This window comes from Drosophila gunungcola, chromosome 3R (genome assembly GCF_025200985.1).
Source record: "Drosophila gunungcola strain Sukarami chromosome 3R, Dgunungcola_SK_2, whole genome shotgun sequence".
In the NCBI taxonomy this organism is placed as follows: domain Eukaryota; kingdom Metazoa; phylum Arthropoda; class Insecta; order Diptera; family Drosophilidae; genus Drosophila; species Drosophila gunungcola.
In genome coordinates, this window is record NC_069139.1 from 5,116,758 (window position 1) to 5,139,916 (window position 23,159).

Here is a 23,159-nt window from a genome sequence, read left to right on the forward strand (position 1 = left end):
TCTACACTCGAAAAAAGGGACTTTGAACATGAATTTGAAGAACATTGGTTAAGCAAACCCTATTTCAAATAAAGTAACAAACTTTATTTCCCTTTTTTTAATTTGTGACTTCTTTTAAAATTTTTATTTTAACAACACTAATTCTTCGAAATTTCGAATGAATATATTTAAAACGTTGTATTTTAGGCATTTTTTTTGCCTTTTTAAAAAAAAAATGCTTAAATGTACCTACTTACATTTTATTTAAAATCAAAAACATATTTTTCAATCTCTTTAAAACGTTGTTAATGAATCTAAAACTCCACCTGTCCCCTGCTGTATTATAAAATATTTTTTCCTTTTAAATCTACCAATTTTTTTATACATTTTTCTTACAGTAGTTATAGCAAATTCTGAAGATACTTACATTGTGCAGCTTGTAGTATAATCCGCAGGCGTTGCACACGGGTTCGCCGCTGGCATTTCGTCGCCAAAGGGTTGTGGTTGTGGTCTTGCAGTTGGCGCAGGATGTGCCCGCCCTTTTGGCCGCACTCTGCAGCGATTGCAGGGTCTAAAAATAGGAAGAAGAAGTAACACAAAAAAGGGTTAAAGATGGGCCAACGAATTATGGTTATTTTTATGTATTATCTATTTCCTTAGAGTATAGAGTATGTATTATGCTAATGCTGCTGCAACGGCTAATTGAACAGCGCCAAAACTAACGCACCAAAGTCAGCAACAAGAGCAAGAATGTTTATGCCCCTCCTTTCGAAGCTCCCTCCTCCGAAAACTAAGTTGCTTAACACACCAGGCAACAACATTTTTTAAATGGCATACCATACAAAAAAACAACCTCTGGAGTTGGAGCCCAGAGAACTGAGACTCAGACGGAGTACGAGACGCAGAATTGTGGCTGCCTTGCGTTCGACTTGGGTTAACAGCAGCATCAATTCATTAAAATGACAATTTTTACAAAACTGCCCAAAAACAACAGCAGCAACAACAACGGCAACAGCAACAACAAGCTGGGATCATGTCTGTGCCACGCTTAAATTTCCACGAATTGGCTACAAGAACCGAGAACCGAGAATCGAGCAACGAGCCCAGAGAATCGAGAACCAAGAATCGAGAGCCCCAAAACCAAAAACCCAGCCTCTGTTCCTTATACTCCCCCCCCCCAACCCAGTCCCCACCCCCCACATTTCTGTAGTACAGACTTTGTCTGCGTTTTGGTCTTCGTTATGGCATACCCCCTCCATTGGTGCCCCCTCTATAAATACACTGAAAATTGTAAACATTTTTAGATGCAAAATATAAAAGTTCCTTGGAAACTTCAGTTTTTAAGAAACATTTTTATTGAAAAATATTATTTTAATTTATTATTTAAAATGCCCTTTTAAATAATTTTGCTCTTAGAGCTAATTATATAAACATAAATTTAGAGCGAACTGTTTTCGAAATTGGTTTTAAGATGTTGTCCTTTAAAGCTGAGCTAATAAAATAACACATGCTTTTCCTAGCAGCCAATATTTTTGAATACCTTTTGCAAAACCCTTGCTATTTCTTCCTGTGCAGCCTTCCAGTTTGGCTTGTTCATGCTGCTGATACAACACATGGCTACGAGGCCTTAAACTGGCGTTGATCATGTTTGACTTTGATTTTTAATTGTTGCCTCTGCCACAAGGGAATCGCCTTCGTCGCCGAGAGTTCGAATTCGACTTCGATCCGCAGCCCGATCTCGATCTCGATCTGCTCTGCTCTGCTCTGCTCTGGTCTGAATCTCACCTGTTCCCGATTTGGCGATTAACATAAATCAGAGGTCATATGGCAAGGGAGCTGAGCTGTGCTGGTGGTGTCTGCATTTTTTTTGGTGGCACTGTCTTGTGTTAACGAGCTTGTAACAATTTCTGCAGACAGCGCACGCGGACCGAAAAATGCCAGCCAAATGCGAGAAAAGTGAGAAATTCAAAATTAATTTCAACGCCTACGAGGGGACGAGGCGGTGAGATGAGGTGAAGATAAACTGGAAGTTTTGTGGTAATTATGCTGCAGTCTCTTTTTCAGCCGGGCAACGACAACTTGGCCGAAATGCTTAAGCGTATATAAATTAAGTTGTTAACATGACAATGCAACAAAACAGTTCGAGGAGCGACTGTGAAACAGGATCACAGCGATTCGCATTCCACAATGCCATTCCCCATTCCCATTCCCATTTCCATTCAAAGGTGGGTGTTCAACTCCTGTTGGCCAACACAGTGTCACTTCGATTCGGTGCACCGACGTAACATAGAGTACAGTAAGTACCACAATCAGGGGCCCAACAATCGAGCAGCAAATCACATAAATCAATGTCAGTCCGCTGCATGCAAAGAGCGAGCGAGAGGGGAATAACTAAGGAGGAGGGGGAGGGCGGTTTATTCGTGGGGTGATGGGAAAATTGACAAACTGTCAGACATTGACAGGCGTTTGGGGTTTAATTGAAATGCAAAAAGCGCAAGCGCCAAAACAACAACAGCAACAACACACAGCAAACACACAAAACAAGATGGCGCTTGCGATTAATAAACAAAAGCAAAAGGCACATAAGGAATGCTTTATGTGTGCCCACACAATAATAGCCATACTGAAATAATAAAGTACTATTAAAAAAAATCAACATTTCTCCAAAAACAATTTGGAAAACCGTATATAAACAAAGCCTTGGATTTTTAAACTTAGGTTTTTCTATTTTGACATGATAAAATGACAGTTTAAGTTACTTACATACATTTTCAAAATGTTTTTTTGTTTTTTTTTTACGGTAAAGTTATTACATAAATGATTTTAAAATATTCAGATTTAAATTAGCGAAGGGCACAACAAGCCATTAAATATTTTACAATTAAAAATCGTCAAGCTAAATTGAAATGTTAAATAGCTCAATAAATTTTAACTGTCCCTCAAAATATATTATTCTTTTTGCCATCAATAATTAAATTTAAGTAAAGTAAGCCATTTAAAATTAAAATTAGACAACCGTAAAATTTAAATATAAATCGCTACAATTATGACCTCAGTTGTTTTCTGTGTCTGCTGTTGGCTTTGAAGTTTTCAGTGTTGTGGCCATAAATTGTGATTTATCAATGCATGACAAAATGCGTTGCATTGTTGTTAAGACCCGCATTCGCCATCTCTTTCTTAACTGCTTTAGCCCTCTCTTTCACTCTGTTGTTGGCCCAACATTTGACACCTTTTGCTACGCTTTGCTTGATTTATATTTTTTTTTCATAATAAAGCTCACAAAATGGTCGACTCGTCTTCTTTTTATATTTTGTTATCTTTAAGATTTTTCATTTTTTTTCCCCACTGCTTTGCTTTTGTGATGTTATGCAAATTTCGTTTTCATTTCACACAACAGAAACACACACAGGCATTTAAATATTTAATTGTAAGTGAAACACAGAGGAAAAGATTTTTGTTTTGAGGGGTTGAGAGTGGTGGGGGGTTTGGTGGTGAGGGGTGAGGGGGTCGGCAAAGGCTAAGTAAATATGTACCGAGTAAATAGATTTTCCTTCTCGACACTGCTATTTATTGCGCAGAGCTTTTGTGTGCTCTCTTTTTGAGTCGTTCAGTGGCAATGCCCTTTGCCATCTGATATACGAGCCGGGACACAGTCAAGATGCTGGGGAAAAGTGGGCAAAAGTGGGGGTTTTGGGGTGTTTAAAGAAGAGGAAGGACGAGTTTCTGCCCCATAGATGTTATATCCGTATCTCAGTGTAACATCTTTCACTTGGGGCATCTCTTTCGCTCTGCAGAGCTGGCTTTTTTGTATCTTTCGCCCTCCCAAACTTCGCTCTCTATCTGTATCTGTGTTATCTAACAAAACATTCATTAAATTTCTCGCAGTCGTTTTGTGCAGTCTACCCTTAACTTGGCTCACAGCGCATGGCCGCCCCCTCAATCTGGGGGTTGTTTTGGAGCCACCCACCCAAACGTAGATATATATATATATGTGTATATAGTATATATCAAGGGAAGATAACTAAAGATAGCGGGCAGAAAATTTCTATATCTGATGCTGTTCATAGGGGGGTTGCAAAAAATTAGTGTGAGGAGGATGCCCCACAAAATGGGGTTTGTTGAATTTGCGTCTGGACACATGGCAGTTACATTCAGCAACGGTAAGCACATATCTCTGACTGTGGAATTTAATTTAAAAATTCAAATTTTATGGGCTACATTTTCCTTTTCTCATCCTGAGTTCCAGTTCTATTTTCCTGCAGCTGGTTTTCAGGGGAAATCAAATGGGGATGGGGGCGTGACTCAGTTTTCTTGCAGCTAATTTGACTAATTAAAACATCAGCTTAACTCATTTCCATGCTCAAGCTGCGACCTGGCACGAAACTGTTGCTAAAAATCACACCTGCCCCTGCGGAGAGGAGTTGCTGGGTTATAAAAAATCAATAAAATGTTATACGGCCAGCAAACAGAACAAGCCATTAATGTCGCTCATTAATGCTGCTCAATGAATTTTACGATCCAGTCTGGGGAGGTTTTGCCAACCAGACGAAGGCTCTTTAGGTTCAGTGTTTGTCGCATGGAAATGCTAAAATGTCAACGGGCCTTTGTTGTGAATTTTAAGCAGTGGTAACAGTGGCAGCCAGAGCTTGACCCCAAACATAGAGAAATCGACAGGTTTGTTTAGTGAAAATAAGTGGCTTTAATAATTAAAATGCGGAAAAGATTGTGTTACTTAAATTTTGATAAAATACAAACGATGTGATGAAATTTTAACTAAATGTGAATCATTTTCTATATATTCTTAATGGTAAAAAGTTGTGAAACTCTATTTGTGGGACTTTTAAAATGGTATAAAATGAATGAAATATTAAAAAAAAGAAGATTTGAATTAATAGTCCAAATATTTTAAGGACCATGTAAATAAAACATTGTGAAATATAAAATTTTCTTCAATAAGTTAGTCCTTGCCATTTCTCCGAGTGCAATGACTTGCATTTAAACCTAACCATAGTTGCAATAGACAGACAACCCCTCACACCTCCGTTGGTAACCTTAACTCCCATTGGAAGGCATGAAAATCGTCATTAATATTTGTCACTGGCCATTGAATGGGGGCAGCGCGAACCAAAATAAATTATGGAGCCGGCCAAGAGGCAAGGTGGAGCCTTTGTGGTCAGTGGCTGACCAAAATGAATGTGCGCTAAACACGCGCAAACACCCCCTGCCCAAAACACACCAACTGCGTGTTGGTTGTCTGTAAATGGGAAAAAAAAGGGTTAGAAAATGCACAAGCGACCATTTTTTTCGGGTGGGGGTGGTGGTGCTGTAACCTGTGCAAAATTATGCATTTGCATATTAAACAGTGACCATAAATTTCGTTGATAGAAAGAGAGGGCAAGCAAAAGCGAAAGCTGAATTCCCGCCTAACAAGCTTACCAAAAAAAAGAAAAATAAATAAAATACAAAGTTGATATAAAATGAGAAGAGCTAAAAGAAGAGAAAAAGTGGCCAAGACAAAAGGCTGGCTTGGCCTTAATCATCGACGGGCAACCCTTTGGCTGGGCCAATGTTTGAGCCTTCGTTTGAGCCCTGCTTTGAGCCTCTTTCATTATTATTATTGGCACGCCCCGTTTTTGCTGCGTTGCGTTGCGTTGCGCTTCGTATCGTTAATTTTTAATTGATCTGAGCGAGCGCGGCTGCATTCCCTTTTTTTTGCGCCGATCAGGTTCGTCAGCTCGCTTTTGTGGCCCCAAGTGCATTTTAATAACATTAGGCCCCCACTTAACGAGATATCCTAGCGCCCCAATAAGAAACAACCGAAAAAACGAGCTTAATGCCCGCGATTGCGTATACGCCCCGTTGGCTGCGTTCGACGATGATCACAATGATCACGATGATGATGAAGAGGCCAAAAGGAGTAACGTACATTGAACTTTTTACCAAGTTGCCTTTTGCTTTTTTTTTTTATACCGATCTGCTTTAGTTTTGATTATCGATCGTCTGCCCTTGTGCATTTAATTTTTAGCGTAACAGCCTACAATCGATTCAAATTTTCCCACGGGGAACCCGAGATGCCACAGCTGGCCCCAAAATGTGTTAATTAGTTTTCCCCCCAGTCGCCGTCTCTTTCGTTTCCATAGCTGCTCTCTCTTGCTCAGTGGGTTGGCCACAAAATTCGTTGGCCCGCTGCGATCGTTTAAGCCTGGTTTATGGCTGTTAGCTGTTAGCTGTTTTAGCTGTTGAGCTGTTAGCGTTGAAATACGCCTGCGGATTAATAATTAATTAAGCTCTATTCTCCAAATGCATTTATAAGCGATTGTGTCAAGTGTTGATGGGTTTATTGTTGCTAACAGTTTTCAAATGGCAATAGCGCGAGCTTTTCTTGGTAACGCTCATAGCGGCAAGCAAATGTGACATAAGCCAATGTAATAAGCGTAAGAATAAATAATTTTTAACTTTGTTTGCTGTTTTTTTTTTTTTTTTTTGCCATGACGTGGCCGTCGTTTTGTTCAATTTACTGTGTGAAAATTCGCATAAATTAAGTCTGGCAGCAACTGAGGCATAAATATTATGCAAAATGCAAGCGCCGAGTCTCGCCCCTCTAAGGCCCCCTCCCCCCTGATTATATAAGTCACGATCGGCGAGATGAGCAGCTGCCTGTTGACTGTGATTGACCCCGGCTAAAGTTTTGTGTTCTTTGCGGATTTGCGGCTTTTAAACCTGGATTTGCAATTAGCTGTAGACATTAAATGCTTCCATAGACAGAGCGTTTCAAAAGTGTAAGATTCGGAAACAATTACTAGAAATTGGAATGACTAGAAACATTTATTTTCATAGAACAATTTCTATTTTAGTTTACAGGCTAACAAAAATCCCCAAAGTAATCGGAATATGGAATATTTTTTTATTTTTATGTTTTTTAGTACTTCAGCACGTTTAATGTTTCGATCTGCACTATCTGGCAAAAAAAATTGAAGAAAATTAGCTTACTGGAAGTAAGAATGACTAGTAAGATTTCTTTTCATAAATCATTTGCTATTTTAGGTTTATAAAAGTGTATAAAGGCTTACAAACATCCCAAAAATATTAATGTGAGTATGGAATGGTTTTTTCCTTTTAATTTATATGTTTTTTAGTACTCCAGCACGTTTAATGTTTCGATCTGCACTGTCTGGCTAATGTGACAAATGCCATTCAAGGCTGGAACTGAAAAGGCTTGGCTATTTTCTGAGCTGTGGGGAGGGCAGTCAGCCTGGCGGCTAAAAGCGAAAACAAAACGAAACCTTAACGCTTATAAAAGTTTTCGGGCCTTATAATTAAATGCAATTATTGCGACGCCAGCGGGCTGCTTAGCCAGAGTTTTCAGTAACAACAAAGGAGCAGCAAAGCAGCAGAGCAGCAGAACAACGGCGGAACAACTGGAAAACATATGTTAAAGCGAACGGGGCCGGCAAAACTGGAGAGCTGAGCTGCAAAACTGAGCTGAACTGGCAACTAAAACTGAAACCGAAACCGAAACTGAGTTGCGGGCTAAAATACATAAATTAAAAATTTGCATTGTTCTGTTTCGAAGCTCGGGGATCCGCACACCACAACACACCACACAACACACAACACAACACAACACCACACACACAAAAAGAACTTTTGCAGTGTTTTGCGCTGGAAGAGTAACGACTTGTTGACTGTTTTCATACAATTCGGAAATTTAATTAAAGGCGGCCCCAAAGCAGCAGACAATGAGGACCGGTTCCCCGCCCCCTTTTAGCTGCAGGTGCTTTGCCACAGTGTTGTTGTATGTTGTATGTTGTATGTTGTATGCAAAAATCGCAGCAAACAAAACTTGACCCTCGCGTCTCGCGACTCGATGATCAATACAATTGCCACCCAAAGAGTTTCAGCTCAGCTCTTCTGTGATTTCAATGGTCAGCCCTCGGCGGGCACACAATACAATTGAATTGCATTTCAAGCAGCTAAGGACATTTGAAGTTGATGGGCCGCATCCTGTGCCACCGAAAACAGAGAGACAGAGACAGAAAGACTGAGTGGCAGAGAGGCAGAGAGAAAGGAGAGAAAGAGATGGAGAGACCTACGGGCCATAAGTCAGCTGAGTGCCACATAAATTTTAATTTGTTGCATATTTTGTCAACGGAGAAAAGTCCACACTCGAGAGGAGCTTGGCTTTGGGGGTCCAGCTGTGAATTTCTTGGGAATTCCCTACGTCAGCGGGGACCAGCGGGGGCATAATAATGGTTTATTTATGTTAATGTTATGCAATCAAAACGCATACGATTTAAATGCCAATAAAAAATCAACGCCGAGCCACGCGAAGGCAGCGTTTCAGTTTAACAGTTTGTTTGTTTGTGGCCAGGGACCGTTGTTGTGTTTGTGTTATGCTTGTTGCCTGCCTTTTTACGCATCTTTAATAGACCAATTTTTCGTATGGTTAGCTGAGTCGTTGCCTTGCGTTCGTTGCCAGAGTCTTTCGTTTCGTACTGGCGCCACAAGCCATAAGGCACACGAAGAACGAACCTGACCGCGACAAGGTTACACATATTTTCATAGTTTGTTGATGATCCAGCTCGATAAAAACGTAGTCCCCAAACCCACACACACACACACACACACACCACTACGTACTAATACTCGACTGCTGCTGCTGTTTTTAGTGCGCTAAGTGATAATGATGATGCACCTCGATCGTTATCGGCCAGGCCAGGCCAGGCCAGCATCCAAATCGAAAGCATTTTTCCCAGCTCCAATCAAGAGACTAAGGCAAAACAACAAACAAACGTAAAGAGTTTCTGGTTCCCGGAATCGTATTATGACATTTGAGAACTTTCACGCTGCTTTTTATGGCCTTTGGCGACAGAAACGTGGCCCGAGATTGATGCTCATGTGCATCGATTTCCCAGGAACTCACAACGCCCCCCCGCCCCCGAATACAGTTGCTGAATTTATTAGTTAATTTGATCGAATGTGTGGATGTTTAACCCAGCGGGTCGTTTATATATATGGCATATATCTGTATATCTAGCATTTGCTTACCAGTCTTCGCTTTGGCTTGATCAGCGGTCGGTTTTGGCCGTTCATTTTATAGTACAGGCCACAGGCGTTGCACAGATAGTGTCCCGTTCCATCGCGTCGCCACAGTGGCGTCGATGTGGCGCCGCAGTTCACACACTCGCGTCCCTCTGCAAAAATTACACAAAATATGCAAATATTTAATGGGGTGTTTTACAGTTTTCAGAGGCTTAGGTTAAGATACAAAACATTTAGAAAATATTTATTAATGTGGCATATTTATGAGTTGTTAAGTTAATTACAGTTCAAGTTTTCTTGAAATATACACAAGGTAGAAGCTTTTTTTATAATAGTATCCTTTAAAACTAATAATAAATTAAGTGAGTTTAGGCAAAATTCTTTATACGTATTAAAATATACATAAAAGTTTTATTGTTTTAACTTTTTAGTTTAATTATATACATTTGGTTGTTATTTTCGATAACTTTCTTGTAGAAAACTTGGACTGCAATAAAAGTTTTAGTTGCAGACACTTGATGGTATGGAAAATGAAGCTGAAAAAATGGCTTAAGTGAGTTATTATTTTTTCTGAATAATTAATTTAGTAACAACATAAATACAAGTTCTAAAATTTAACTATAAACTTCAAATTGTTTAAATTAATTGTTTTTAATTTTGTTTTTTTCTTTAAATTTTTGGGAATCTTGGACTGTAATGAAAGTTTAAGTTGCAGACACTTAATGGTAAGAAAAATGTGACCTGTAAAATGCCTTAAATGAGTTATTATTTCTTTCTGTGTCGCATTCCTGGGCGAACTTTCTTGGGGCACTGTCTTTCCGCACACATTTGTATGGGTTAATGTAAACCCAAAGCGCGCGACAACAACATGATGCACAGCAGCAGCAACAACAGCAACAGCAGAGGGCAACATTTTTCAGCTGTTTCTCAGTCATTTTGATGTCTTTTGTTTTTGTGTGTATATTGCTGGTTGTGCTGTATTTTTCCCTTAGTTTTTTCTTGGTTAGTTTGTATTTTGTATTTTTTTTTGGGTTGCTGGGCAAACGCATGGAAGCGGAAATGATGGATTCGCTGGGGTCGGCTGTATTGCCCCGTCTCTTTCTCGGGGCCATGTTGCCCTCTCTTTCTGCTGACTTTACACATTTTAATTAAGCAGCGACAGCGGCTTCGTTCTAGTGACTGCAGTTCCATCCGACTCCCTCTCTTTCTAGCTGGAGTCAGCCCTCTCTTTTGCACTTTATGGCCAGGGCTAACTGTAAGTCAGCCTCATTTGAATAAGTTTAGTCATAATTTGTAAGCAGAGTTGATTTGACCCTTAAGGGGGGAAATGAGATGAAGTTGCAAATGTAACGCGTTATTAACGTTCCATATTACAGTTGTCTTTGGCATTCAGAGTTTTCTCTTTGGCGGGCTCGTCGTTCACCCCCAACTTTTCCTCAACTCATTTAATGACGCCACTAAATGGGCTTCATTATTTCGGTTTTTGTGTGTTTAATGCTTCAGTCTTTGTTTGCGCTGGTGCGCTTGTTTTGAAATTGAAATTTAGTCATAAAGTCACTCCCCCCCTTAGAAACCCCCTGAACTACTAACCATTAGCTATGCTAAAGAGAAAACCGAGAGATTTAACGCTACTTTTTGGGGCTGGCGTAATTAATTAAGCCAGCCTTTTTACATGGCCACATGAGCATAACTTTTTATTGAATATTAGCCACTGGCCAGAGGCACACCCAAAAAAAAAAAAAAAAAAAAAAAAAAACTAAGAAAAGGTTCGCATTAAGTGCGTTTGTCAAGCGCTTGCCTGCTGAAATGCCATTAGGGGAATTCCAGTTGCGTTTTGATGACAGAACCGGGCTTTATTTCCCATTTTCTTGGGGGGCTTGTGTTGCTTCACGTGATTTAGTTCACGCAGCTATTGTCACACGTGTCCTTTGGCGTCCTGTGGCGTCCTGTCTCCTGGCATGCCAGGCATTTTGTTTTCGAGCTTTCAAAGAAATTAAATAAAACGCTCTGCGTGTTTTCCCCACTCCCCGCGTCGTCATCATCAGCATGTGGTCAAGTAATCTCTTTTTACTTTTTTGTTTATTTTTTTTTTTTTGGTAAACTGCCCCAGGCGCGTTAAATAAACAGTTCATTTGTTTCCATTTAATCGCAAGTTTGCTCTGCCTTGGTTTATTTTTGGTGGATTTTTTGTGGCACTTTTTAATTGCCGCTGGGCGTGTGCTTTTGTTTCTTCGTATTTTTTTCTGCGTAAAAGTGCCGCCAATCAGTGGGGCAACACCCACTGAATTAAAGTTGCATAAATTAAGGCAAGGAGAAAAGTTTGTTTGTCCCTGCAGCAACGAGAAATAGCGAATTTCACTCTGTGTCTCTTATTTTCGAGCGTACCTAGTCATAAATTTTCACCTGCCCCAGTCATGCATATTTATGCCACATCTGTCTTCGGCTTGCACCTCGAACAGAAGCCGTTGAAAAATTGAAAACTTTATGCATTTATTAGTTTGTCATAAAGCAGAACAACGGAAGGCCATGCATTTAGCATAAAAGGAACCTTTGCTTGCATATTAAGCCATTAAGTGTGGATGGCCCACCATTGTTGCAGTATTTCCTTATTTTTGGTTGCTGTTGAGTTTTTCAGTTTCCCGGAAAGTTGTGGGGCTGCTCCTCCAATCGGAATAACCACTCGGCAGTTAATAAATCAAACGTGTTAATGATGTTTTTACCCTACGTGCCCACATTTGACAACACAAAAAGGCAGCCAAGTTGGCCGAAATTGAAAGGCAATATGGGTTGCATCCCAAAACAAAGTTGGCTGCTGCGCACGCGCACTGGGAATTCTTTGGGTTTAACTACTTTTTGATTCGACTTCTATTTATAGCGATCCTGGGACCTGTGTTTTATGGCCATCAGGCATTTGTTTTAGATTTTCCCTCGCCTTTGTTTTGGTTTCAATTTGCCTCCGCTCTTGTGGCTTGTCCCTCTTCTGTTTTATTTATTATTATTTTTATTTTCATTTTCCAGAAAGAGACACACGTAGCAGGTTGGCCTATGATTTAGTAGCCTGCTTATAACTGTTTTCCACCTCTCAACCTCTCAACCTCTCAACCCCTCCCCCCACCATAACTTACATCATCTTCTGTGGTCCATGGGCTCGGGCACAGTCATCTGGCTGTAATTTCCTGGAAATTTGCGCACACTTTGGTATTTCTTCGTCTCCGTTTGTTTTTTACGGTGTGACATTGTCTCTCTGGGTCCCAAAAAAAAACCGAACTCAAACCCGAACCCAAACCAAAACCCAAACTGAAACTGAAACCGAAACTGAACCTGTTTTTAGGGCCTGATTTGGCAGCCTTCTTAGCCTTCTTAGTCTTCTCGTCCGGGGTCTAAAGGTCCAACTAACTGTTGCTGCTTGATTTGACATTTGGCGTCAGTGGTCCATAATTGTCTAGAATTTATGTGTTGTACCTTTTTCTCGTTAATTTGTTGGACTTGACTTTTCATGTGGGCAGCACAGATCCTGAGAATCTCTGCTTTTAATTAGTTGTTTGGATTAATATACAGATTTATGGGCTGGTTAGAGGATAGTTAAAGATAGAGACAATTACTTGGTGAGCAAGACAAAAGACACATGGATGTGTGTGAGTAAATAGTTGTTGTTGCTGCTTGTTAATATTGTTTTTATTTTTTTAAACAAATTTCAAAATGAAAATGCTTAAAATATTCGAAAAGAAGAACAAGAAATTAATTTAATTGGAAACAAAAGTGGCAGGGATGAAATGAAACGTATGCGCCTAGTATGAATAATTGGCACGCTGGCTGATCAAAAAAGGGCTTACACATTGCAGTGGGGTTAGGGGAAGGAAGAGGGGATGGGGGGGGCTTAGGGGGTGCATGCCACAAATAAATGGCAAGCGCCTCATTTTGAGGCCACAGCTGTCAAAGCGCGGACAAAGGAACAATGCCCGCTGTTCGGGGCTTTAAGCCCTGATTGAGTGAAGTGAGGGTATGGGCGAGGATCGTGGATCGAGGATCCCCAGAATCCAGAATCCAGAATCCAGTGTCCAGTGTCCATACCCATATCAATTACTTAAAGCTCATTCACAACATTTTTTATTTTCACCTGACAAAAGCCCAAATGGCATCCAATCAATTCCAATTCCCTGGCAATTCCTGCCGCAGTGGCAGTGGCAACGAGCCACAAAGGCCACAACACATGTTCTTGCGCCCGAAAAACTTATCGCCAGCGATGCGATAAACGATAAATAAATACAGGCAACAAGATGCTGCCGCAAGACTAACGAAGGCAGACAATGTTTTTTTTTTGTCCTTCATTTCGTTTTCTTGGTTAGTTAAGGCCAGGCTAAAGGACGGGCCAAAAAAAAAAAAAAAACTGTCGCCGGGCCAAGAGAATGAAATAAAATAAAATCTGCAAGCGTTTTGTCAGGCCACTTCTCCCTTTTTCATGTACTTTTTTTTTTGGTTTTTCTTTTTTATTTCTCTTGAAGCCGCTTCCTCATTTGTGCCTTGTTATACAGTCATGATTATATGGCTCATACGAGGGGCTACGAATCTATTTGCATTCGGTGGGTGCGGCTGGAAAGCAAGGTGTGCTCTTTGTGTTGTAACAAACGAACAAACGAACGAACGAACAATTGCAGTGGTGCGAAAAGTGCGCGGCAAGTGCCTAACAATTTGCCCTTAACAGAGGTTAGACGGCGCTAACAGATGGTGTTGCTGCCGTGCTTTATATGTTGCTGCTGTGCCACAAAGTTGCTCTTGGGCCAAAGGTTGCTGTTGGACAACTTATACTGGACTTCTTGGCATTTTTATTATATTTAAACTCTAAAGAGTTTGGTTGGAAATTAAAGGATGCTTATGTTGCTTATATGTTGCTCAGATGGTGTTCTAAGCCAACAAACTTCAAACAAGTTGCTGCTGGGTATTTGTATTATTTATCTACCTCCCCTTTATAAAGAAAATTATGAATTTTTTTGTAAATTGCGGCTGTAACTAAAGTTGCTGCAGTGCAGAATGTTGCAGTTGGCTGGCTCACATATTTTTCCCTTAACAGAATTTAGTCGGAAGGTAACAGAGTTGCTGCTGTGGCTAATATTGCTACTACGGCTAATATTGCTGCTGTGACTAATGTTGCCGTTGTGTGCCTTTGGCCAGCTGGTTTTCCTTAGCTGGTTTTGCTGCTTGTTTTTGGGGGTTGGCTGTGGCAGCACACCGACCCTCACGCATGGCCCAAGTGGCAGCTATAAAGATGTCGTTGTTGCTGCTGTTGTTGCTGTTGTTGCTGCTGCTGTCGGGCCATGCAAAAACGCAACGCTAAAGCAGGTGCAGCAGCCTGCAACTTCCGCAGCGAATGCGAATGAATATGTGCTCGTATGCGCTTGTTTGTGTGGTGGGTCTTTTCAAACAGCAGCAGCAGCAACAGCAGCAACATGAAGTAATTAACAACCACAACAGCAACAACAGCAACAGCAGCAACATCATGAGCCAGTGGAGCCGAGCAAAGCGTTGACAATAGCATTGAAGTTGCTGCCGCAGTTGCAGCTATTGTTGTTGCCGTTGTTGTCATTGTAATGTGCTGATTTCATGGCAACGCGAATACACCGCGTATACGCAATGGAAGGAGGAGAAGGAGGAGGAGAAGGAAGGGCCCTCGCCCTGGGATCTTTCTGCATATTTTTACGCGGCCAGCGATGGCAGGAAACATGCTCAAGTGGCGGGAATGTGGCCAGCATGCTGCTCCCGAGCACATGTCAAGTGCTTTAGTAGCTCGTCGGATGGGGGCTTTCCCCCTTTCCAGGGTAGGAGTTAAGTGATGAGCAGTTCGGTGTCGGAGTGAGTCGGATTTGGACTCGTACTTCCCACGTGAGCGTGTGAAAGAGCAATGGCAATCAAAGTAAGCGGGGTGGGTGGGGTGGTGTCAGGGCATAAGGGGGTTTTCAAAATGATAACTACAAACTAAAGTGAAAACTAAACAATAAGTGGTTCACGTTGAGACTGCTTACAAAGAAGTTATCTTTGGATTATACAAAAATTAAGCACTGGTTTATCGATGCATTTTGTTTAAATAAATTACAGATTTTATTTTATTTTACTTTTGTTTTAGCATTTAAGGAAATTCTTGTAGAGCTAATAAAAGTTTAAAAAATATATACGAAATACTTTCTGATAAATCGATTATTTTGATAGGAAAATACTAGCGTATATTAGGCACACAATTACTTTTTTTTATGGATCGCAGTTTGCAAATGTAATAATTAAATTATAAATGAAGCTTTGTAAACAGTCTCATTGCACACAACATTGACATAAACATAATCGAATGGTTAAACAATCGATGGCGAGTAACAATGATTATTCACCCACACCGAGATCGCATAATGTCTATAAGCTTTTGTCTTGCTTACCAGCACTTGTCCGCGGCTTGGTCCGCACGGGCTTGATGTCCAGTCCGGCGTTGCTCCCGCCGCCGCCGCTGTGGCCGCTCAGCGATCCCGCACCGCCGCCGCCGCCGCTGCCGCCGCTCATGCTGCCCATGCCGGCGGTGCCGCTCCCACCGCCACCGCCCACCGAGCCACCCAGGCCATGCATGCCCGAGGAGGCTCCACTGTGATGGTGGCCACTGTGATGGTGATGATGGTGGTGGTGCGCCTGCGCCGCGGCCATACTATGACGCACTGCAGCCGCCGCCACCGAGGAACTTTGGAACATATTCGCCGCCGCTACCGCCGCCGCTTGATGGTGCGCCGCCGCATGGTGGTACGAGGCATAGGAGCCGTCGTAGCCACCGCTGCCGCCCCCATTGCCACTCCCCCCGCTGCTGTACGCCTGCGCCGTGCCGTCGAACAATCCGTTCGAGGATTGACTCGCTGCGGAGGCGGCTGCAGCGGCGGCGGACAAAGAAGCTGCTGCTGCGGCGGACGAGGCGGATGTGTTGCTGCTGGCGTTGGTGTTGCTGTTGCTGTTAGTCTGCTGCTGCTGTTGCTGTTGCTGCTGCTGCTGTTGCTGCTGCTGCTGCTGCTGACTGCTGCTGGTGGAGTTGGAGCTGGAATTAGTGGTGCTGGTAGTACCTTCGCGCTGCTTGGGCGCCGACGTGTGGGTGGCGCCGCTGCCGGAGGATCCGCTCGCACTGCCGTTCTGGATCGACGGCTTGATGTCCAGCGCACAGCTGGCGTCCGTCAGTGAGGTAGAGCCCGTGGCCTGCTGGTGCATAAACGCGTTCATCACGGCCTGCAAAAATGTGGGATTAAGTCAGTTAGCTTGTTAAACAGGCCCCGAAATACTGGGCAAATGCCAAAGAATTTTAGTTTGTGGCTTACATTTTATACCCTCAATTAGTAAGCATTTTGAGAGATGTCATTAAGATTCGATTTTTATCAACATCTTGAATTGTCTTTAACTTTAATGATCCATTTAAATAATTAATTTAAAATATTCATTTGCGAATATTAAGAACCGTAGCTAATTTATACCCTGCTACCTGTATTGTTTGCTTATAAGAAAAATTTAATTTTTATTTCTCTTTGTCGACTACTAATAAGAAAGTAACTCTGCGATTATTCTGTTACAATTTACCATACATAAATGTATTTTTGCTTAACAAGTCGTTTATAAATATAAAAAAAATATGGAAGTAATTATAAACGTTAAGTAGTCAAACTGTAAAAACTGCAGTATTCTTATTGAGAAACTACTGCTCCAACTAACATTAATCGAAATAATCGACGATTTTAAATTACTCATAATTTGTATCCTGCTAATTCTAACTTGTGTTGATATTTTTGATATGAAAATATTATGACATCAAAATACCTCAGCAATTGACTATCGCTACAATTTACTATTGATAAATGTTTTTTAGCAAACAAGGTTTTCTTCGAGACTAAACTTGATCGAAATAATCGATAAACCCCATGAATGCACTCACCTGATACTCGGATGGACCGGTTTGCACGGAATCGGGCGTGGAGTCCTTTGGCGGCGTCGGCGGGAAGGGGAACGAGTGCTGGCCGGCGGCCGTCGTCTGGTGGCTCTGGCCCATCTGGCCCAGCTTGTGCTCCACCTGCGGCTCCTGGGGGCAGGCGAACTGGCCCATGCTCCAGGCGCTGGCGGGGGCGAAGGACTTGTGCTCGCTGGTCAGCCAGGGACTCAGCGGGGTGTGGAAGTGGGGCCGGCACACTTGGGGCGTGGCATGGGTGGAGGGCATGCGGGATGCTGCAAGGAGGCAAGAAAAAAGGGGTTACGAATTTAATAAACTCTCGCTGCGCGTCGCATCAAGTTAAATGCTGCATTAAATCAATTATGGCCCAAATTTATAACGAAGATTAACCGACTAAGCCGCCACCAGAAGCGATCAAAATTCGTAATAAATGACGTTATACTCTGTTGTTGTTTCTCTTATTTTCCTCTGTGGCTGCCGCGCAAATTTGCGGAAAAGCTGCGTTATAATTTATGAAACACCAGAGTCAGCTAAACAAAAAAAAAAAAAGAGAGCGAGAAAGAGCCGCCTCAGAACCTCGGAACACTCAACCGCCGTGGAACGCAAAACGAACCACCATTCATTGCTTGCGGCCTTCGGGCCAACTTTGCATATGGCCAAGACCATAGAGAGCTGGCGAAAAAAAGGAGGGTATAAAGGCAACTGCGACTGGGACTTCTGCATTGTCATAAATTGTTTAATTTGTATCATAAACAATCGCGTTAAACTTTTGTCCCAGAGCTAAAAAGATCGATCAACGGCTCGGGCCGGCTCACCTCGGCTTTTGTGTTGCGGGGCCAAAAGTGTAGCCTAAATGTCTGGCAGTGTATAATTTAGCAGACACCAAGTGAGATTTATGTGCGCCAATGCTGCCGGTTACTCCATCGATCCTATCCCCAGTCGATCCCCAGTCGATCCGCAGTCGATCCGCAGTCGATCGACGGATCCGACAGATCCCCATATCCTCGCAGCGGGTGTTTTTCGAGTTTTGCAGAGGGATGGGGACTGGGGTTGGGGTTGGGGTTTGGGGGGACTACCAAAGGGGGCAGGCAGGCACGTTGTTCGGCAATTGTTCGGGGCGCACTTATTCTTATTATTATCATTAATATTGGCTGCAGCTCCCCAAAGAGTCGCAACTTGCTGGCCCTCGGGGCTTGTTTGTATGTGAAATTATTTTTGATTATGCAGCAGCATCGGCGGCAACAGCAGAAACAGCAGTCGAAGCTGGTTGGCCAACAGTAGGTCAGTTCATTGCACGCCGAGATGGATTAGGCCAAATCAAGACAAGAGTCAAAAAGGAATAGCGTAAAGGAAACTTATAATAAAGTTTGAATGGAAGAATTCAGAATACTCTGCTGTCAGGCCATTAAAAATAAGTATAATCTTGAAGATAATATTTATAGTGAAAATAAAAGACTAAGTCTTGCCTAATTAAGTAGGAAAATTCGTACGCTGCGATAACACAAAATTATGAAATTAATGTATTAAGAAACAACTACTATTGAATTAAAATATGGGCAAAATTATAGAAAACATTTCCATTTAAACCTTAAACCCTCTTGGCTATTATTTTCTCTAGAAGAGCCTTAATTTGACCACTTCTAACAAGAGTATTCAGCCTTCGGTATATAGCAACAAAAACCAAACACGATCGATGGATCGTTGGGGTCGCTGCTTTGACCGGATCGCTGGCTGCGATAATATCCATTTGATTATCCTAATAATAGTGCTTTAGTGGCGATATTATATGTACGTGTGCCTGATTATAGAAATTAGCTGCTGCAGCAGCATCAGAAGCAGGAGCATCACCATGGCAGAACCTGCAACAGGGTTTTGATATCTCGTCTTTGTGGAGGAATATTCCCAGTACAACGAACAATACAGTGCAATGCCTCAATCAAATGTGGTTATTGCTTTTCACGATCTGCTGTGCAGACTTCACACTTTTGCGCCAAAGACAAAACCAATGAAAGGAACCCCCATATATTTTACAAGTATATGAAGTCGTCATCGGTATGGCTCGTATATAATTTGCCAAGATCGGGGGAAATAATACCATTGGTCATGCTAAATTATATGGTCGGTATGGTTGCATCTTTCAGCCCGTTGCCAAATCAATGTCCGATGCGTTCTTTAATTGGCATGGCGAAACTTTCAATTTGCCAGCCGATGGTGTTGGCGATATCAGCGGGCTGTTAATGTTAATCCCGCAGTATGTACTATATATATATATGACTCACTTTTGGCTAAGTCGTTTTTTACTTGTTTGTTGTTGTTCCTTAGCTGTGCGCTGGTCGTATAAAACAATTCGCTAATAAATCAAGCTGAGTACACAGCAATTAAAGTTGCAAACTTGAAACAAAAAGAACGACATTTTTTTGCTGCTGCTGATGTTGCTGTTGTTGTTGTTGTTGTTGCTGGCGGTATGCAAAGCTCGTGCTGGTGGAAAAACGCTGCCCTTGCTCGTCTCCAGGCAAAAAAAAAAATAATAAAAATAAAGTAAGCAAAAACAAAAACAAAAAAAGAAGGCAAGCCTGGCTGACACGTTCTACACAGCAACAACAAAAGCGGTTAAAAAACAACATTTTGAAACTTTTTGGTCTGCGCTTGATTTCTTCAAGCTGACAGATCAAAGCGCCAAAAGCCGCCGCTCTCTTTCTTTTAGCCCCGTTCTCCTGGCTCTCTGTTAACTTGGACATTTCTATGGCGTTTTAAAAGCGTTTGACAGCGCTCAACGCTCTCAGCGCCTGTCCATCTAAGCCAGGCCCGAAAACCAAAATCCGAAAACCAAAATCCGAAAACCCGGCTTAAAGCGCCTTTTAATTGCAATCGAAGCTGACGCTTGACGACGACGTGAATGACATAATTAATGTACAAGTACGAGTACGGGAACGAGTATATACATATATATAAACGTAGGCCGGTTTCTGAATGTGCACTTAGCCGGACGTGTTGGACATTTGAAGATGACAGAAGACAGTCACCAAACAGGTGAAGTCCCCCCCCGCCATTCCCCAAAAAAAAAAACAGAGATGAAATGGCTTCAATTAGTAAAATGCATCAGCTGCCGGACCAAGTTATCATTTCTCGGCCATCTCGCAACATTTGAATTTCAATGTGAAAGGACAAAGCAAAGCAAAGGCAATGCAAAAGCAGGGTGGCAAAACCCATCTTGATAAGGCCAAAAAAGGATTTTCAGCTCTCTCAGTCACTGGTAAATTAAATTCACACCAAAAAACGAGGCAAAAGGATTGGATTAGGGGTGCGAGATGCTGGGCGTTGTGTTATCAATCGATGGAAATCAAATCCGCAAATGAGTGAAACGAGACTCTCTAACCGTTTTTCCAACGAACTTATGTGAGATGTCAGTGCTGGTCGATTAGTGGATTTCAGCCGATTCAGTTGATTCAGTTGATTCAGTTGATTCAGCTGCTTCCTGCCACCAAAGGCCAACAATCAATCATGCGAAAGGACAAGGACGAGAATGAGGACGAGGACGAGGACTAGGGAATCCTTCCTGACCCCTTGATGTTTCAAAACGTCTGCAGGCGGTGGCTTAATTTATAGCCAGAGCTACCCTCAAGAAACAAGGACTTTTCTTTTCACCTGCTCAACGGGCGATTTGATGTGATGCGATGCGATGCGTTGTTGCTGTTGCTGTTGCTTTTGTTGCTGTTGTAGGCGCGTGGCTCCAAAATGCGGTCAAGTGTCTCTCTTGGCGGCGCTGTTACACCTGCTCCAAAATTGGAAATTGTTTAAGCATGCAGCAGTGGCAGCAGCAGCAACAGCAGCAACAACAACCAGCAACAACCAACAACGGGCCATAAACTATAACGGATTCCAGTTTCAGCCACCACCGCCAGCGAGATCGAGAGCTCAGCAGGTAGGTCAGTTTTAGCCGCTCGAAGACACCTTGATAGTTATAGTTGTGCACAGGAAAATATAAATACAACTATTTAATGACTAATTCCACAATAATGTAAATTAGAAATGAGCATTATGAAATATTTTGAACTCAAATTGTTGTCGTATTAAAATTGCAATTACCAAATTTTTGAAAATGTATTAGCTTACTGCGAAATATTTTAGTTACATTTTTAATATAAGGCAACATGAAATTTCTGAATATTTAGTTTAAGTTTTTAAATGATCCTTAAGAAGTATTTTAAGCCAAAATTATTTGATTATTTAAATTACAATCAGGAAATTTATAAAAATTTATATAAGCCATTCTCAAATGACAACAAAACGAATTTATTGCATATTAGGTTTAAGTGGTGACGTAATGGGCCATTTATTTTAAGTAAATATAATTAAAAGCATTGCTATTATAGAAGAAAAACTGTTAAATAAATTTATAGGTCAAAATTGATTTAACAATTTAATTTGAGTGTTATCGCATTAATTAGTTTAAAAACCCAACTAAAAGCACTCATAAATTGTATATAGTAAAAATATATAAATAAATGGTTTGGATTTTCTTGCAGTGCTTCCTGAGCTATAACCCATATTTTTTTGGTGCACCTCCAACAGTAGCTAAAGTTGAAGCTGAAAATGAAGCTGAAACTTGGGTCTCTCGACTGCTTAGCATTTTGCGCGCTTGTTTGTTTTAATTATTTCTTTGCTTTCTGCAGTTGCGTGACTCCCAGTGACTGACTGAATGACTGGAAGAGTGCCCGAAGGACTGGCTGAATGACTGACTGGTAAACTGACTGAATGACTGACTGACTGGCTGACTGACTGGCAAACTGACTGAATGACTGACAGAGGCAGGCTGCATTATTAAGCGCAAACTGCACTGCCGCTGCCATCTATATTATTAACACTTTATTTGCAGCCCCCTGGATCAGCGTTGCATGCCAGCTTATCATTAGTCATAACTTGTCAATTGTATTTATGATAATGCGTTTAATAACTCAAGTAGCTGGAGCACCGGCAGCGGCTTCTTGTAAGTTATGCCGTTGCACAACGCACCGCCCTGGAAAATACATATTTTTCTTTTTTCAGTTTGAGGAATTCTCTGAGTTATTAATTGCTTTATAATTGACGTATTACCCGGGCAGAGACGGCAATTTCTCTCCAAAAATAAAAATAATAATTACAAAACAATGAGAATGTGAATGAGAATGAGAGCGGCTAACCAGTTAACCAGCTTGTTTGGGGCAACGTGTGAATTACGTGGCCGTATGCCCAGCTTTTGCATACGTGCCACAATGTGGTTGCCACAGGAAAATGGGGAAAACACGTTGACAACAACAAGCGCGGCAATGGGAGTTGCTCGGGCTGGCTCTGGCTCTGGCTTTGGCTCTGAAGTGCGCCATTTTTGTGGCCATTTGCAGTTGCATTTGGTGGTGGGTGAAATGAAATGGGAACTGGGAAACAAAACAAAAAAAAATACATACAACCAAAATGCTAATAATGCGGCTGCAGCGGCACAAAAAGGCGCGTGCATTGAACTGGAATCCTGGCCACGCAATGCCAACTTTAACTGCAACTTATGCAAATGCAACTCCAGCCTGTCACTCATTCATTCAGTCAAACAGTCAGTCAGTCATTCAGTCAAGAAGTCAGCTTGACAGTTTGGCTTTTTCGCCGGCTTTCGGCTAATGAGCGGACACCCCGAAAAGGATGCGCCAATGCGAATGCGAATGTGAATGCGAATCCTGTCCAGAAAATACCTACGGGCGCACTTATGACAGTTCGAAGCGTCAGCGAAATCATTAAAATTGACAAGTTTTTATATGACAAAACCAAATTTGGTCACTCAAAGGCAGCGTTTGAAGTGATCGCGCGCGAAGTGTTTTGCAGTTGCTCGCTGACAAGTTGGCTGTTGCTGTTCCTGCTGCTGTTATGTTTTGTTCCCGGCGATTTTTCCGTTTCTGGCCGGGATTGGACCACCAGCGGGCGCTGCTTCACATGTCATAAATAAGAACGCGTTGACATTTATCACAACAAAGGGCCCAGCCACACAAAGACAATGGGTCGAAGAGGCAACAAAAACAAAAACAAAAAAGTGAAGCGGGCAAAACGTTGCATAAATTCATAAGCCCAAGAGCTTGAGAAATTCAATTGATGCGACCTCGACTCTGGGATACAAGAGGTATCCAAGTTGCTGCTGCTGCTGATGCTGCTGCTGTGTCCACTGCTG

General features: G+C 41.9%; 1 protein-coding gene across 3 annotated transcripts in view; it reads right to left on the minus strand.

The window, feature by feature from the left end:
• LOC128263860 (GATA-binding factor C) overlaps positions 1-23,159 on the minus strand; it is a 38,750-nt gene that overhangs the window by 7,062 nt on the left and 8,529 nt on the right. For 2 of the 3 annotated variants that reach the window (XM_052999190.1, XM_052999147.1), the window contains exons 3-6: positions 16,961-17,247; positions 15,441-16,263; positions 9,028-9,173; positions 407-550 (exon numbers count right to left, since the gene is read on the minus strand). In XM_052999190.1, coding sequence (XP_052855150.1) covers positions 407-550; positions 9,028-9,173; positions 15,441-16,263; positions 16,961-17,247 — 1,400 coding nt within the window. The remainder of the gene's footprint in view (positions 1-406; positions 551-9,027; positions 9,174-15,440; positions 16,264-16,960; positions 17,248-23,159) is intronic. The other variant, XM_052999229.1, reaches the window with a different exon arrangement.